At 43.7% G+C, this 17275-nt stretch overlaps 1 protein-coding gene across 4 annotated transcripts in view; it reads left to right on the top strand.

Annotated features, from left to right (window-relative positions):
- The window catches only part of LOC102450363 (melanopsin-like), a 102020-nt gene that overhangs the window by 70016 nt on the left and 14729 nt on the right, over window positions 1-17275 (top strand). For 3 of the 4 annotated variants that reach the window (XM_075929614.2, XM_075929613.2, XM_075929615.2), the window contains one exon: window positions 7886-8038. In XM_075929614.2, the coding sequence (XP_075785729.1) occupies window positions 7886-8038 (153 nt within the window). Of the gene's footprint in view, window positions 1-7885; window positions 8039-8809; window positions 8892-17275 lie in introns of all 4 variants that reach the window. The other variant, XM_089778073.1, reaches the window with a different exon arrangement.

The following is a 17275-nucleotide window of genomic DNA, read 5'->3' as shown; positions in this document are numbered from 1 at the left end:
TGTTGGACAAAAATCAGTATGTCTTCTGTAAAGGGAAATCATGTCTTACTAATCTATTAGAGTTCTTTGAAGGGGTTAACAAACATGCAGACAAGGGGGATCCAGTAGATATAATATACTTAGATTTCCAGAAAGCCTTTGACAGGGTCCCTCACCAAAGGCTCTTGGTAAATTAGGTTGTCAAAAGATAAGAGGTAAGATCCTTTCATGGACTGAGAACTGGTTAAAAGACAGGAAACAAAGGGTAGGAATAAATGGTAAATTTTCAGAATGGAGAGGGGTAACTAGTGGTGTTCTGCAAGGGTCAGTCCTAGGACCAATACTGTTCAATTTATTTATAAACGATCTAGAGAAAGGGGTAAGCAGTGAGGTGGCAGAGTTTGCAGACAATACTAAAGTGTTCAAGGTAGTCAAGACCAAAGCAGACTGTGAAGAACTTCAAAAAGATCTCACCAAACTGAGTGATAGGGCAACAGAATGGCAAATGAAATTTAATGTGGATAAGTTAATGCACATTGGAAAAAATAACCCCAACTATACATACAATATGATGGGGGCTAATTTAGCTACGACTAATCAGGAAAGAGATCTTGGCATTATCGTGGATAGTTCTCTGAAAAGGTCCATGCAGTGTGCAGTGGCAGTCAAAAAAGCAAATAGGATGCTAGGAATTATTTTAAAAGGGATAGAAAATAAGACACAGAATATCTTACTGCCCCTATATAAAACTATAGTACACCCACATCTTGAATACTGTGTACAGATGTGGTCTCCTCCCCTCAAAAAAGATATTTTGGCATTAGAAAAGGTTCAGAAAAGGGCAACTAAAATTATTAGGGGCTTGGAACAGATCCCATGTGAGGAAAGGCTAAAGAGACTTAGAAAAGAGGAGACTGAAGGGGGAATATGATAGAGGTATATAAAATCATGAGTAGTGTGGAGAGGGTGAATAAAGAAAAGTTATTTACTTGTTCCCATAATATAAGAACTAGAGGACACCAAATGAAATTAATGGGTAGCAGGTTTAAAACTAATAAGCAAAAGTTCTTCACACAGCGCACAGTCAACCTGTGGAATTCCTTGCCAGAGGAGGCTGTGAAGGCTAAGACTATAACAGAGTCTTAAAAAGAGCTAGATAAATTCGTGGAGGTTAGGTCCATAAAAGACTATTAGCCAGGGGGCAAGGAATGGTGCCCCTGGCCTCTGTTTGTCAGAGGCTGGAGATGGATGGCACGAGACAAATCGCTTGATTCTTCAGTCCACCCTCTCTGGGGCACCTGGCACTGGCCACTGTCAGCAGACAGGCTACTGGACTAGATGAACCTTTGGTCTCACCCAGTATGGCCATGTTATGTTCTTATGGGATTGCATCTCATAAATATATATATGTATGATCCTGATATATATTTAGGATCCTGATCTCATTTGTATATATAAATGAGATCAGGATCCTGACCAAAGGAAGAAAAGAGAGTAGTAAAATACACAGCTTGGACTTCAGAAAATCAGATTTTGACTCCCTCAGACACCTGATGGGCAGAATCCCCTGGGATGCTAACATGAAGGGGAAAGGAGTCCAGGACAGCTGGCAGTATTTTAAAGAAGCCTTATTGAAGGCACAGAAAGAAACCATCCTGATGGTTTGCAAGAGAGGCAAACATGGTAGGAGACCGGATTTGCTTATGGGGGAAATCCTTGGTGAACTTAAGCACAAAAGGGAAACTTACAAAATGTGGAAACTTGGACAAATGACCAGGGAGGGGTATAAATGTATAGCTCAAGAATGCCGGGGGGTTATCAAGAAGGCGAAAGCACAATTGGAATTGTAACTGGCAAAGGATGTGAAGGATAACAAGAAAGGTTTCTACAGACATGTTAACAAGAAGAAGGTGATCAGAGAAGGTGTGGGGTCCCTACTGGATGAAGGAGGTAACCTAGTGACAGATGATGTGGGGAAAACTGAAGTATTCAATGCTTTCTTTGCCTCTGTATTCACGGACAAGGTCGGCTTCATGGAAGGGATCCTTAAGGAATATATTATAAGGCACTTGGAAGAGAGGAAAGTGACTAGGAATAGTCAGCATGGATTCACACAGGGCAAGTCATGCCTGACCAATCTGATTAGCTTCTATGATGAGGTAACTGGCTCTGTGGATATGGGAAAGCCAGTGGATGTGATATACCTGGACTTTAGCAAGGCTTTTGATACGGCCAGCAAGTTAAGGGAATGTGGATTGGATAAATGTACGGTAAGATGGATAGAAAGCTGGCTAGAAGGCCGGGCCCAGCAGGTAGTGGTCAACGGTTCGATGTCAGGATGGCGGTCGGTTTCTAGCAGATTACCCCAAGGTTTGTTTCTAGGACCGGTTTTATTCAATATCTTTATTAATGTCCTGGATGAGGGGATGGATTGCACCCTCAGCAAGTTTGCAGTTGACACTAAGCTAGGTGGGAGAGGTAGATACGATTAAGGGTAGAGATAGGGTCCGGAATGACTTAGACAAATTGGAGGACTGGGCCACAAGAAAGCTGATGAGGTTCAACAAGGACAAGTGCAGAGTCCTGCACTTGGGACGGAAGAATCCCAAGCATTGTTACAGGCTGGGGACCAAGCAGCTAAGTAGTAGTTCTGCAGAAAAGGGTCTGGGGGTTACAGTGGATGAGAAGCTAGAGATGAGTCTACAGTGTGCCCTTGTAGCCAAGAGGGCTAATGGAATATTAGGTTGCATTAAGAGGAGCATTGCCAGCAGATCTAGAGATATCATTATTCCCCTTTATTCAGCTCTGGTGAGGCCACATCTGGAGTATTGTGTCCAGTTCTGGACCCCCCACTACAAAAAGGATGTGGACGCATTGGAGAGGGCTCAGCGGAGGGCAACCAAAATGATTAGGGGGCTGGAGCATATGACCTATGAGGAGAGGCTGAGGGAGTTGGGTCTGTTTAGTCTGCAGAAGCGAAGAGTGAGGGGGGATTTGATAGCAGCCTTCAACTTCCTGAAGGAAGGTTCCAAAGAGGATGGAGAGAGGCTGTTCTCAGTAGTGACAGATGGCAGAACAAGGAGCAATGGTCTCAAGTTGCAGTGGGAGAGGTCCAGGTTGGATATTAGGAAACAGTATTTCACTAGGAGGGTGGTGAAGCACTGGAATGGGTTACCTAGGGAAGTAGTGGAGTCTCCATCCCTAGAGGTGTTTAAGTCTCGGCTTGACAAAGCCCTGGCTGGGTTGATTTAATTGGGATTGGTCCTGCCTAGAGCAGGGGGCTGGACTTGATGACCTTCTGAGGTCTTTTCCAGCTCTATGGTTCTATGATTCTATGAGACAAAATCACCAGACAGGTGAAATCTCCTCGTTGCTGAATGGAACTGAACTTTCCAGGAGCAGAACACTGTCTGCAGATCCCCTGGGAACTTGCACCTTAAAGTCTTGGACATTTTTCAGCGTTAAGGGCACATTTTAAAGGTTCCCTGTTCAGCCAAGCATTTAACTGATTGATACTAAGATAGGATAAATGACCTTAACGTGATAGAAACACCACAACAATTGTTTATTGAACCATCTCTATGAATCACACATTTTTATAATTAGTGTGCAGTGCTACAGACACCATGGCAATGGAAATTGTTAATTAAGTTAAAAATGTATAATTAATTTTGTTACAGTGTACATAAATGTAAAAACTTTTGCCTATTGAAATATTTATACTCACAGGCCATTACATTTCTGTCTATAAGGGGAATGCAAGAAGATGGATAGTAATGTAAGATTATTTTTGCAAACCTAGGCTGCTGTATAAACTATGTAAAGTTTTTTGACTGGAAAAGTAGGTACATTTCCTCCTCTAAGAGCCATATCCAGCAAAGTCTTTGGGACTGGTCACATGCTTCGAGTTAAGCACTTGCTTAAGTGCTTTGCTAGATCAAGGTGTAAGTCACTTCCTGTACATATTGTTTATGCAAGAGTGGCACAGGAAAGGTAGTTTTTCTGGTGTTAAGATTTTTTTTTTTTAAAGGAAGGCTTTTAACACAGTTCTCGTCTCTCCTTTGTATCCTTCTGTTGCTTTCAGCTTTTTCATTTTCCTTGATTCTCATTTGCTCCTTATTTTTCCCTCTCAACACATTTTTTAAGGATGAGTAAATCAATGGAAATGAGGTTCACTGTAGTCATTCTCTATATCCTGACCTAAGCAGTTTCTTTTGTTCTTTTAGTCACCATTAATTTTCTGTAAGCTCAGATGAGTCGGTGGCTGTTGTTTTTAAAGTATTATCCGTTCTAGACATAGGATGGTTATGTTGTTTAAAGGTGTCATCCCTTGGATCTGACCTTTGCTTATAGGTCTCAGACAAAACTACTGCTGTCATAATGCAGTGTTGTGTTGGTTTGACATGACCAAAGGAAAATATTCTATCACTGACAGAAAAGAAACATGGTTTTAAAATGCCACTTCGTGACCTGGTGGCTTTTGCATAATATTGCGTGGTAGAAATTCATAGTGAAGTTTTGGAGCACATTTGCTAATGCACAAGTTGGCAGCAACATAAAGGAAATGTAGCTGTTTCCACCCAATAAATTCTCTTGTCTGAGTGTGCACATTTCTGATGTAAATAAAATGGCACCTGTAATTATAATCATATTAGGAAGGAGAAATGAAAGGAGCTAAGTAATCCAGTGATGTTAATGCATTAGTTTCACACCTTCTGGATCTCATTTTAAATCCTAACCAAGTGCCTGTGGGAAACAGTTTGGTCTCTACCTTTTGTCTGAATCACAATTTTATCATGATTCACAATTTTTGTACAAAAGTCCAGAAATTGAACTTCTGAATTGTTGCAAATCAAGCCTGAGCTCCATTCCTAGTAAGGTCTGGGACAAGTGAAGTATCTGCCCACATTCTAGGCTGTACTCTTTCTCTGCTACTTGATATCTAATGTCTAGTTGCAAAAAAAAAAAAATTAAAAAATAAAAATCACACACACACGTGCATCTTTATATCACAGATATCAAAAGGTGAATAAAAATTCAGGGTGCAAATGGGTGCACTGTTTTATAAACCCTGCTTCCAAAGTGACAAATCTTTATGAACATTGGCTTAGAATAACTAAAAGACGTTTTAGGCAAAATACATCATGTAACATATCAGAGGAGGACTTAGAGCGTGGAGATGCTGTCTCAGGCTAGCTGAGGGCTGTGCTTAAAGGGTCCGACCCCCACCCCGGACAGACAGTTCTCAGGGGTGTCCCGCTGGCAAAGCAGTCCTGGCTTGGATTGCCCGGAGTACCCACACTGGGCACATCACAGCACTCGGCCATCAGCCCGGCTGCACTTGCCGCAGGCTGCCATCTGGGGAGAGGGGGCAATTGGGGGGCTGCAGGAGAGCTTCCACCCCCAGAAGCCTACAGAGCCAGCCCAGTCCTCCCCATCGGGGGCACGTACCCCATTCCTCCCTCACCTCCTTCCACTTACCCTTCCCTAGCCCCTCTTCTTGATGTACAAAATAAAGGACAATTGTGTTCAAAAATGGAATCTGTCTTTATTGAACAAAACTGGGGGAGACTGGGAAAAGGAGGTGGGAGGAGGGAAGAGAGAGGGTGGGAGAGGGGAGGGCAACTAAAATGATCAGGGGTTGGGAACAGGTCCCATATGAAGAGAGGCTAAAGAGACTGGGACTTTTCAGCTTAGAAAAGAGGAGACGGAGGGGGGACAGGATAGAGGTCTCTAAAAGCAGGAGTTGGGTGGAGAGGGTGCATACAGAAAAGTTCTCCATTAGTTCCCATAAAGAAGGACTAGAGGACACCAAAGGAAAGGAATGGGTAGCAGGCTTCAAACTAGTAACAGAAAGTTGTTCTTCACAAAGCAAAGAGTCAACCTGTGGAACTCCTTGCTGCAGGAGGCTGTGAAGGCTAGAACTGGAACAGAGTTTAAAGGGAAGTGAGATCAAGTCATGGAGGTTGGGTCCATGGAGTGGTATTAGCCAGGGGGTAGGAGTGGTGTCCCTGCCCAAGGTTTGTGGAAGGCTGGAGAGGGATGGCACGAGACAAATGGCTTGGTCACTGTCTTCGGTCCATCCCCTCCAGGGTCCCTAGGGTTGGCCACTGTCGGCAGACAGGCTACTGGGCTAGATGGACCTTTGGTCTGACCCAGTACGGCCATTGTAAGCTCAGGGCTCTGGGTCGGCGGTCGGGGGTCTCAGTGGACCACCTTGATTTTCATGCACACCTGCTCCTGGGTGGCCAGGCTGGCAGCTCTCCTGCCCTAGCCGGCCACTTTCCTGTGCCTAGTGCGGAGGACGTGGACGAGGTCCACGATGTCCGCAGTAGCCCAGGAAGGTGCCCGCCTCTTGCGGTCCCGGGCAAGCTCCCGGGAGCCGCCAGCCTAGTCCCGGGAAGAGGGGGAGGGCTGGGGGGCATCGGGTGGGTGGCTCGATCCGTGCCAGGTACAGGGTCTGCTGGCTGGGTGCTGGCAGGCTTGCACCTGGCACGGGCACCGTAGCCAGCCCGTGCCCCTTTAAGGGGTCTGGGGCTGGGAGGGGGGCAGACGAGTTTCCCTGGTGTTGGCCAGAGTGGCCATCAGGGAAACCTGGGTAGGGCTAGCTTCCCACTAGTTTGAATTAAGGGGCTACACACCCCTTAATTCAAACTAGCTAGTTCGAACTAGGCTTAATCCTCGTAAAATGAGGTTTTCCTAGTTCAAACTAAGCGCTCCGCTAGTTCGAATTAAATTCGAACTAGCGGAGCGCTAGTGTAGCGCCTATCAAAGTTAGTTCGAACTAACGTCCATTAGTTCGAACTAACTTTGTAGTGTAGACGTACCCTCCGTTTCTCATAGCCAGCAGCATATGTTTCTATTGGCAGTGCACTTCAACAAATGCCTTGGTGCACATGAAAATTTATTTCACCCATGAATGGGAAATATTAGAGGGAACATTGCCACCTGATGCCGGAATCAATCTTGACTCTGGTATTTTTCCAAGGGGAAGGGAAGATAAAACAAAGGGTTCGTGCCTTAGGAAAAGACTATTAAGGAATGGAAAGCAATCAATCAGTCTTTTTTCTTCAGCTGGCTTTTGAAATTGCCTCCCCATCCTAAGAGGATACACATGAAACAAAGAACTGTAGGGAAAGGATGAAGGCAAAGTTGCTGGGCCCGGATCAGAAAAAGATAAACCTTGGCCTGAGATAGGAACAAGGGTAAAGAATATAGCTTGTAACACCTTTTCTTAATGTATTAAGCTTAGCTAGTGTGTTTTGTTTAGTTGGTAATTTACTATAATCTGTCTCTTTCACTTGCAATCAGTATAATCTGCTTTCTATATTTAATAAAAACACTTATTATCAAGCCCAGGGTCTATAATTGTTACCTGGGGTGAGCAAACACTGTGCATATCTCACTTTCATTGATAAAGAGGACAAAGATATAAGCTTTCTCTGTGTAAAACTTGTATGTATAATAAGACAACTTTATTTGGCATTTTGGTTCTCTTTGGGGGCAGTGTTCCTACGTGTTGTCAAAGGCATTATAGCTGAGTCCTCCCAGAGCTGAGTTGGTTCAGTGTCTCTGTTGCGCTGCTGGAGGCTGGTTACCCCAACTCTATGCCTTGGCTGGGGGAGACCAAAGCTTTAGGCCCAACAGGGCAGGATGGTGGGGAGCCCCAGAGGGCAGGAACATGGGCTCAGTGCCTTGATCAGCACATCAGATGACAATCCTAAAATGACTTCTGTGATTTAACCTGTCCGATATGGAATAAAGCTTGTCCAATGGGAGATTCAACAGGATGCACTATATGACCCATTTTAGGGTACCCTCATTTGGTCTTCACACAAAAGCATTAAAAAAATTAAAAAGCTGGAAATAATGGAATGGTTTGAAATAATTCTTATCTGGTGATTAGGCTTGGAGTGACGTAGAACTTGACCCAGTGGAGCCAGTTGATAAGAAACGGCAGCCTCCCAGAAGTAATTCTTTTTCTTCATGCCCAAGACTGGAGGAGAAGAGGGAACTGCTTCTGAAAGCCCACAGCTGCAACGTAATAACGGAAGAAAAGGTAACGTGACTTAGTTGCTTCTTGGTTTTTATTGTCTATTCTTGCTTTGGCAAGTCTTCTCAGGCTTAGCCACTCAACTTTGATGCTCAGGTGAATAAATCTTGAGGACATCACCTGTACTTGTGGTTTTGAAGGTTTTCCCCGTCCCACCATTATATGCCTGTGAATGGTATAACTCTTTTCTTGGCTGCTTTGACTTTGCTGGAAAAGCAATCTATCTTCCAATGCCAGAGCAAATGCTGATATGTATTTCAGTTAGTGGGGATGAATTTAAGACCCTGACCTCTTTATCTCAGCATGTTTATTTCCTCAGGGAGGTCTACTTTATGGGGAAAGGTTGGCTTAAGGTACACAGTTCCAGCTACCTAAATATTGTAGCTGGAATTGACATACTTTAAGCCGAGCTAGGGAGCTGTCCTTGCAGTGGGAGGTCGATAGGAGAAACACTCCTGTTGACTTCCCTTACTCCTTATAACAGCAAGAAGCATTAGCATTGATGGGGTGCCCTCAGTGTTTGATTTAGTGTGTCCACACTAGACCCACTAAATCAAATGTTGGAAGATCAACCGCCACAGTGTTGATCTTCCTGGCAATGTAGACGTGTCCTCATTCATCTCATCCCTCTCCCAAATCTAAGGAACTCCCCTCCAAGTGGTGGCAGACTACATTTGCTACAAAACCAGGGCTTCAAGACCAATTCAGAAGTTGTGGAGGTCTCTTTTTTTGAACCCTCCTTTTAGTATACATTAAAAATGTTTTATCTTTGTTGAGGGGGAAGAGGAGAGAGAAACTCCCATTTCTCCCTGAGAGAAGCTTGCAGCTTGCCCCCCTTCTCTCACTGAAACTGGAGATGGTGAGTACTGGCCACATTTCTTGTGGATGCAGCAAAACTACTAACCAAACTGCAGTAGTTTGGTGTCATTTTCCCAAGTGCCACTTTTCCAGAAGTGAATCTTTGGAAGATACTAAGTGAGCTCTTGTCAGCACTTCAGTATCACTGGACTGCCAGTTACAGTACTGCTGTGAATCACATGGAAAAAATATGCCAATGTTACACTATCAGTAGACAAAAGCATAAAATTCACATTCCCTAATCTACTAGCAGGTTAGCTAATACTCCCTGGTTTGAAGTTTTCCAGCTTTTCACGCGGGTAACTGCAACATGTCTAACTGAAATAACAATACACCATAAAAAGTGTCACCTGATGCTGTCACCTTTCTTTCCTTCTGCATCTCTGGGATTTGGTTTGGTTTTGTTTTTCTAGAGACAGCATAGTTCAAGTTAGGAGCTATCCTGAGAATCACAGCAAACTGAGCTCCCTACTCCCAAATCTATTTACACTCTTCCTTCACATGTCTCTTCCACATCTCCTCTTCCACAAGGCCTGTAAAACCTTAGTCCTCCCCTTTATAAAGCATCAGCAAAGTAGCCATTAGAAAATCATTTTTAAAAAACAGCGTAAAAATGATTGTCACTGACCAGTTGTATGGTATTGTCAACTTGTGCTTTTGCATCCCATCTCTGCGCTTCATCTACATGTGCTCTTTTTAGATTGCAAGCTCTCTGAGACAGGGACCCTCTGCTCTCATCCATAAAAGCATTCACTGCACCGTTGCTGCTGTATAAATAATGTGCCTGATCCTCATTGACATTTGTGGCCCCTTTATGCTGCTAAAGCAACGTAAAGGGGACTTTAAATGAATGTACATGCATTTACTTTCTACTGTAAGGCCCTTTCACACTGCTAGGATGGGATAAAGGGGCCTTTATGTAAATGGGAATCAGGACCAATAAAACATAGCTGCTGGCTGAAGAGTTACATTGAAGCTTTACGGAATTTTGGGCAATGTCAATTAAATAACTGAGTGCGGTGTGATGCCTCCCTTGCTTTCTTTCATTCCAGGTAGTACCACAGCAAAAGTCACATCAGCTTCATCACTTTACACCCAAAAAAGACAATGATGACAGAGATCAAGTGCCACCATGTAGGCCAGTGTTCTGTGGCTTGGTGAGCCACTATGGAAAACGGGAAGGTCTGCTCCTTGAGTGTCAATGAAGGACCTGCTAAGGGCAAGAGATCTGGTGCCAAATCCCACCTCTGTCATCAACCCTGAGCCAAGAGCCTTGCCTAGTGTGAACTGGCATATTTCTGTGTAAATCAATTAAGCTTCTTGGATATACAACAGGCATGGATTTGGCTCAGACATACCGTTTGTTTCCAGTCTCTGAGGGTATGTCTACACTACAAAGTTAGTTCGAACTAACGGACGTTAGTTCGAACTAACTTTAATAGGCGCTACACTAGCGCTCCGCTAGTTCGAATTTGAATCGAACTAGCGGAGCGCTTAGTTCGAACTAGGTAAACCTCATTTTACGAGGACTAACGCCTAGTTCGAACTAGCTAGTTCGAACTAAGGGCTGTGTAGCCCTTTAGTTCGAACTAGTGGGAGGCTAGCCCTCCCCAGGTTTCCCTGGTGGCCACTCTGGCCAACACCAGGGAAACTCTATGCCCCCCTCCTGGCCCCGGACCCCTTAAAGGGGCACGGGCTGGCTACGGTGCCCGTGCCAGGTGCAAGCCTGCCAGCACCCAGCTAGCAGACCCTGCACCTGGCACGGCACAGAGCCACCCACCCGATGCCCCCCAGCCCTCCCCCTCTTGCCGGGACCAGGCTGGCGGCTCCCGGGAGCTTGCCCTGGACCGCAAGAGGAGGGCACCTTCCTGGGCTAGTGCAGACATCGTGGACCTCGTCCACGATCTCCTCACTAGGCACAGGAAAGTGGCCGTCTAGGGCAGGAGAGCTGCCAGCCTGGCCACCCAGGACCAGGTGTGCATGAAAATCAAGGGGGTCCACTGAGACCCCCGACCCTGAGCCCTGAGCTTACAATGGCCGTACTGGGTCAGACCAAAGGTCCATCTAGCCCAGTAGCCTGTCTGCCAACAGCGGCCAACCCTAGGGACCCTGGAGGGGATGGACCGAAGACAATGACCAAGCCATTTGTCTCATGCCATCCCTCTCCAGCCTTCCACAAACTTTGGGCAGGGACACCACTCCTACCCTCTGGCTAATAGGACTCCATGGACCCAACCTCCATGACTTTATCTCACTTCCCTTTAAACTCTGTTCTAGTTGTAGCCTTCACAGCCTCCTGCAGCAAGGAGTTCCACAGGTTAACTATTTGCTTTGTCAACAACAACAACTTTCTCTTACTAGTTTCAAGCCTGCTACCCATTCCTTTCCTTTGGTGTCCTCTAGTCCTTCTTTATGGGAACTAATGAAGAGCTTTTCTGTATGCAACCTCTCCACCCAACTCCTGCTTTTAGAGCCCTCTATCCTGTCCCCCCTCTGTCTCCTCTTTTCTAAGCTGAACAGTCCCAGTCTCTGTAGCCTTTCTTCATCTGGGACCTGTCCCCACCCCCTGATCATGTTAGTTGCCCTCCCCTCTCCCAGCCTTTCTCTTCCCCTCTCCCACCTCCTTTTCCCAGTCTCCCCCAGTTTTTTTTCAATAAAGACAGAGTCAATGTTGGAAGAAACGTTATCTTTATTTTGTACATCAATAAGAAGGGGGGCTAAGGAAGGGTAAGTGGAAGGAGGTGAGGGAGGAATGGGGTACGAGCCCCCGATGGGGAGGACTGGGCTGGCTCTGCGGGCTTCTGGGGGTGGAAGCTCTCCTGCAGCCCCCCAATTACTCCCTCTCCCCAGATGGCAGCCTGCGGCAAGTGCAGCCGGGCTGATGGCCGAGTGGTGTGATGTGCCCAGTGTGGGCACTCAGGGCACTCCAAGCCAGAACTTCTTTGCAAGCGGGGCACCCCTTAGAACTGTGTGTCCGGGGTGGGGGTCGGGACCCTTTAAGCGCAGCCCTCGGCTAGCCTGAGACAGCATCTCCATGCTCTAAGTCCTCCTTTTATGCCCTGCCGGCACTGCTTCCGGCCATCCTTAAGCCCTGTTCAGAGTCCACTCAATGTGGACTTGCTAGTTCGAACTAGCAAAACGCTAGTTCGAACTAGTTTTTAGTTCTAGACGCGTTAGTTCGAACTAGCTTAGTTCGAATTAACTAATTCGAACTAAGTTAGTTCGAACTAGCGCTGTAGTGTAGACATACCCTGAGTGAGGAAGGCAGCCAGTGTTTTATACTGAGGAGCTATATTCAGGCCTTGGCTTTGGAAGCCTTGGGAAATGGTAGAGGCTTACGCCTCTCTCTGCCGAAGAAAGTGGGAAAGGGACCCTGGCTGTGAAGTGTCCATCTAACCCTGAGTCACAAGGTTGGGTGTCTGAAATGTCCAGTTCCTGCCAGCAGGAATGGACCTAAACTGAGTGATCTCACCTTACTTCAGAACTCCTTTGCTAAATAGATGTCTAGACATAATGCCCGACACAGTGGAGAGGAAGAAGAGTTAGGGGATTCACTGCAGGCACCTCCAAATTTAATCTCTTCTTTTTTTCCCCTCCTTTTTTTTCTGAGAGAAGCGGAGGTTTTCTTTACAGATATTTTGGCCCATAGTAATTAATTATCTCAATGACTGTAATTTGGCCACACTCTTTCTTCTCCTCAAGAAGAATGAGGGGGTAGGCTGATTTTTGTCCTTATAGGATGGCTGTTTAGTAAGTCTGATAAGTAGCCCTTTATTGGGTTCCTGCACTCTACTGCTCTCAGTACTATTCACTGGCATATGTGGTTTACAATGCTGCAGCTAGCAGCTTTCATGATATTCAGACTGTCTCTCCCAGGTGCATAGCGCAAAGCCCTTCTTTGTGCTGCTTACATGCACAAGCATGCCTGAATAGCTTCCAGCAGGTATCCTCAAGATCAGTGAGAATGCTTCAACATCAGGTCTTCTGGTTGCCCTCGGAACACAAAGCTGACCTTTTAGGGGTTTACTTTAGACTTCTAGACAGCACAACCAGATTGTCTATGACAGATTTTGGTTGTAACACTTTAAACCTACTGTTGATCTAACTGTGTGTTGTACTCAGGCCAAGGAATATAGTAAAGTTTGTGAGGGAGTAAATAATCTCACTTTTCCCCTGCTCTACCTTAATCAAAACAAAACAAAACTGTCCTTCCTGTCAAGATGTGGAAGCTTATTGTATCCTAGATACCTTCATATGTTGTCTGTTGATTCAGATCAAGATTGCTTAATGCAGAATTGTGGGTGGATTGCTGATCTATAGCCAAGACCAGCATATGGCAGTAATTACCACTCCAGGCACAATGCCTCTCAGCACTCTGCAGCATGTTAGGGGAGAGTGCCTTTTGTGTTAGCACTTGAGAGTGATTGAGATGAATGGATTGACATGATTACACATCAAATTCAGAAGGACACTAAACCATGTGAGAGACAAGGTGGGTAGGTGAATATTTTCTATAGGACCAAGTTCTGCTGGAGAGAGAGACACGCTTCAAACCACACACAGAAATTTTCTTCAGATTCAGCAAAGGGATGTGTCCTGAGACAGTGACTAGGTTTTGTTGGTAGCGTGACATTCCTACAGTTACTATGTGCAGGTAGCATGTAATATTGATTTCACAGGGCCGTCCCCTTACCCGCTTTTGCACACCTGCACTACCAAAAGATAGCCACAATATTTACTGTACCTATATGTCTAGATTAAAATCTGAAATACAACGGGCTTGGGCACTACAGGAATACCCATGGCAGAGAAATGATTATGTATGCTGAGCATAGGAGACGTATAGGGATATTGAAGGCTCGTATTTTAACACTATTCCAAATGGTAAGTTTTTAATGATTCCCCCTACTTTTAATGATTAGCCCTCAAAGTCATGGACTGCTACAATGCTATCATTCAGTAACCTCTGTTGTTGTATTTCTTGTCACCCCATTATGCCATTCTTCTGTTCTCCCTGCTCTTTACTTCCTTCTGCGATGATAGGGATTGAAATTAACAAGAATTCTGCTGTCTTAGCATTTCATAGAGCAGATTCCCTGTTATTTCTAACAAGCAGACTACTCACAGGAGCAAGGCAGGCCTTTTGCTCAAAGGGGAAATCTCTTACAATCTGGCTGCCATGATCTAAAAGCTTGAACTTCAACAGTTCCCTGCTAAAGAACCCATCTCATCAGCTCCAAGGCATTAGTAGATTAAAAAACCCTATTTGTACATAGTCCAGCCACTGGAAGAAGATAAAGATACAGCTCAGCTTGTATCATGTTGCAATATACTAATATTAGGAGCTTTAGTACTATGATTTATCAGTGCTAAAGAAATATGCCCAATAGGAGAAAGACAGCTAAAGTATGTTGAGAAGAGGAGAACTGAGGAGATACTCAAGATCAATATATAAATGTATATTTTATCATAAATGTACAAGGTGCTTTATAAAACAAAGAGCAAGACTAGTTTTCTGCCTTGTAAGAAATATCCTAAGGAGTGAAGTATTTATTATATCTTTCTTTTTAATGTTGCATCTCGTTGTCAGACAGAGGACTCTATCTTTCCATAACCACTTCCTTTTTCTCTCTCACCAAGTGTTTTTTTAATATAGTCATCACTGCAATTATTTTAGGAAAGTAAATATTAATACATCATGTTTTCCACATTCAGAACGTTGTGCAGACATTTACTAACTGTAACCACACCATTGTGGATCACAACATCAGATTCCAGTCACGCTGCTGAGAAATAGGACAAACATATCGGCTACGTCTACACTGGCCCCAAATTCCGGAAAAGTGATGCAAAGTAGGTAAGTCAGAATAGGGAAATCCGCGGGGAATTTAAATATCCCCCGCGGATTTAAATAAACATGTCCGCCGCTTTTTTTCCGGCTTGGGAAAAAGCCGGAAAAAAGCGTCTAGACTGGCGCGATCCTCCGGACTAAAGCCCTTTTCCGGAGGATCTCTTATTCCTACCTGAAAGCTGAGCTGTATCTTTATCTTCTTCCAGTGGCTGGACTATGTACAAATAGGGTTTTTTAATCTACTAATGCCTTGGAGCTGATGAGATGGGTTCTTTAGCAGGGAACTGTTGAAGTTCAAGCTTTTAGATCATGGCAGCCAGATTGTAAGAGATTTCCCCTTTGAGCAAAAGGCCTGCCTTGCTCCTGTGAGTAGTCTGCTTGTTAGAAATAACAGGGAATCTGCTCTATGAAATGCTAAGACAGCAGAATTCTTGTTATTTTCAATCCCTGTCGTCTCAGAAGGAAGTAAAGAGCAGGGAAAACTGAAAGTAGGAATAAGAGATCCTCCAGAAAAGGGATTTATTCCGGAGGATCGCGCCAGTCTAGACGCTTTTTTCCGGCTTTTCCCCAAGCCGAAAAGAAAGCGGCGGGCATGTTTATTTAAATCCGCGGGGGATATTTAAATCCCCCGCGGATTTCCCTATTCTGACTTACCTGCTTTGCATCCCTTTTCCGGAATTTGGGGCCAGTGTAGACATAGACATCCTGAAAGGTTATTCCCTCTTAGCAAAGCAGTCACAAATGTAACTTCCATCTCATGACACTGGTTAAGGAGATGTCATAAAAGCAGTTCCAAGAGACATTCTAGCTTTTTGTATCACCACGAAAAACAGTGGATTCAGATATGAGTGGATTTTTTGCAATCAGTCTAACAAAAAAGTAGATTCTTATTATTTTCTGTGATCTAAGGGGATGTCTACACTGCATTCCTCCTTCAAGAGAGGAATGCAAGTGCAGCTGAGCAAAATTGTAAATGAAGCTCGGATTTGAATTTCCTGCGCTTCATTTGCATAATCACGTCCTGGCGCTTTTTCAAAATACCCTATTTCGAGATAAAAAACGCTGTGTAGACATGGTTATTTCAAGAAAAAACCTTTTTTCAAAATAACCCTCACTTGGTAAGGATTATTTCGAAATAAGGTTTTTTTCTAGAAATAACCGCATCTACAGGGCGTTTTTTATCTCGAAATAGGGTATTTCGAAAAAGCGCCAGGACGCAATTATGCAAATGAAGCATGGGAAATTCAAATCCGCGCTTCATTTGCAATTTTGCTCAGCTGTATTTGCATTCCTCTCTCGAAAGAGGAATGCAGTGTAGACATACTCTTAAGTGTTACAAGTTGAATGGTCCTTCAAGAATAGTCCCTTCACAATGTGCTCTGTAAATACCTCATGGGTCTTACCATAGAGGCCAATCATTTGAAATGCAGGTACACACAGCTGGTATTCATATCTTCACATACAAAAAGGATACATGTATACAGATGATATAATCATATGCAACAGATTATAACTGTTCCATAGATGACTTGCATGCCTCATTTTGTACAAAATTTGTTGCAAATACATAACAGTGATCAATATGGTAATATTTCAATTAGATAATGCCCCATTAATCTTCATAGCATTCTTGTGAGGGATTCCCAGAATTTTGGACATGGGAAAATGTAGGAAGAAGGGTGACGCAACATGCTAAAGTCATAGAGGGACTCATCAGAGCCAAGTTTGGTACTCAGGAGTCCCTGGCAATGAGAGAGAAAAACATTAAATTGATTTTTAAAAGGAAGTTCTCTGTTTCTTTCGCTCTCCCTTCTGTTTCTTTGGTCGAGCTTATTAAAGAATGTACATGTTCTCCCAAAAAAACAAAAACCAGTTTCATTATACTTTAAAAATATTAGTCACATTACAAAAAACTTGCTTTATTATTATTTACTTTAAAAAAATGCTAGTGATGGTTGTGGTTGTTTTTTCATATTCCTGCTGATATTTGATTTTTTATGTAAACTAAAATAGTCATCATAGCTCATCATAATCACAAATCATCATAGATCAGAGAAGAGAAACTGAAGAATGTCTGAAGCCAAAAAAGTGATATTATTTTCTTTCCCCTAATTGTTATTAAATATCGTACTATCTGTATTTCTTATGGTTACAGTTCCACCTACTGGCAAGTTGAGGAATATACAATACATCTTAAGGCAGGGTGGATTGATTAAAATCACCAAAAAAAAGTATTGATTTAAATCAAGTTTCCCACTGATAGTTCTTCACATATTTCTTTAAATAATGGTGCAAATGTGATCACTAAAACATGTTAATGTACCTCTCAATACAACATCTTACAACATCTCAGAGGGTACACTTTGTGGATAGATTTTTATTAATTTAGAAAATAGTACATAGTATTCATTACCTATGTCAAGTCGCACATGCTGCAGCAGTACATTAGGAATGGTAAGAACTAAATCACACACAGAAACACAATAACACTTTATTTTATTAAACTAAATCTTAAATGGTACATAAATGTTTCA

The sequence above is a fragment of the Pelodiscus sinensis genome, chromosome 4, assembly GCF_052426305.1.
Source record: "Pelodiscus sinensis isolate ZL-2025 chromosome 4, ASM5242630v1, whole genome shotgun sequence".
Lineage (NCBI taxonomy): Eukaryota > Metazoa > Chordata > Testudines > Trionychidae > Pelodiscus > Pelodiscus sinensis.
The sequence above is the reverse complement of the archived record's forward strand: the minus strand, read 5'-3'. Positions and strand labels throughout refer to the sequence as shown.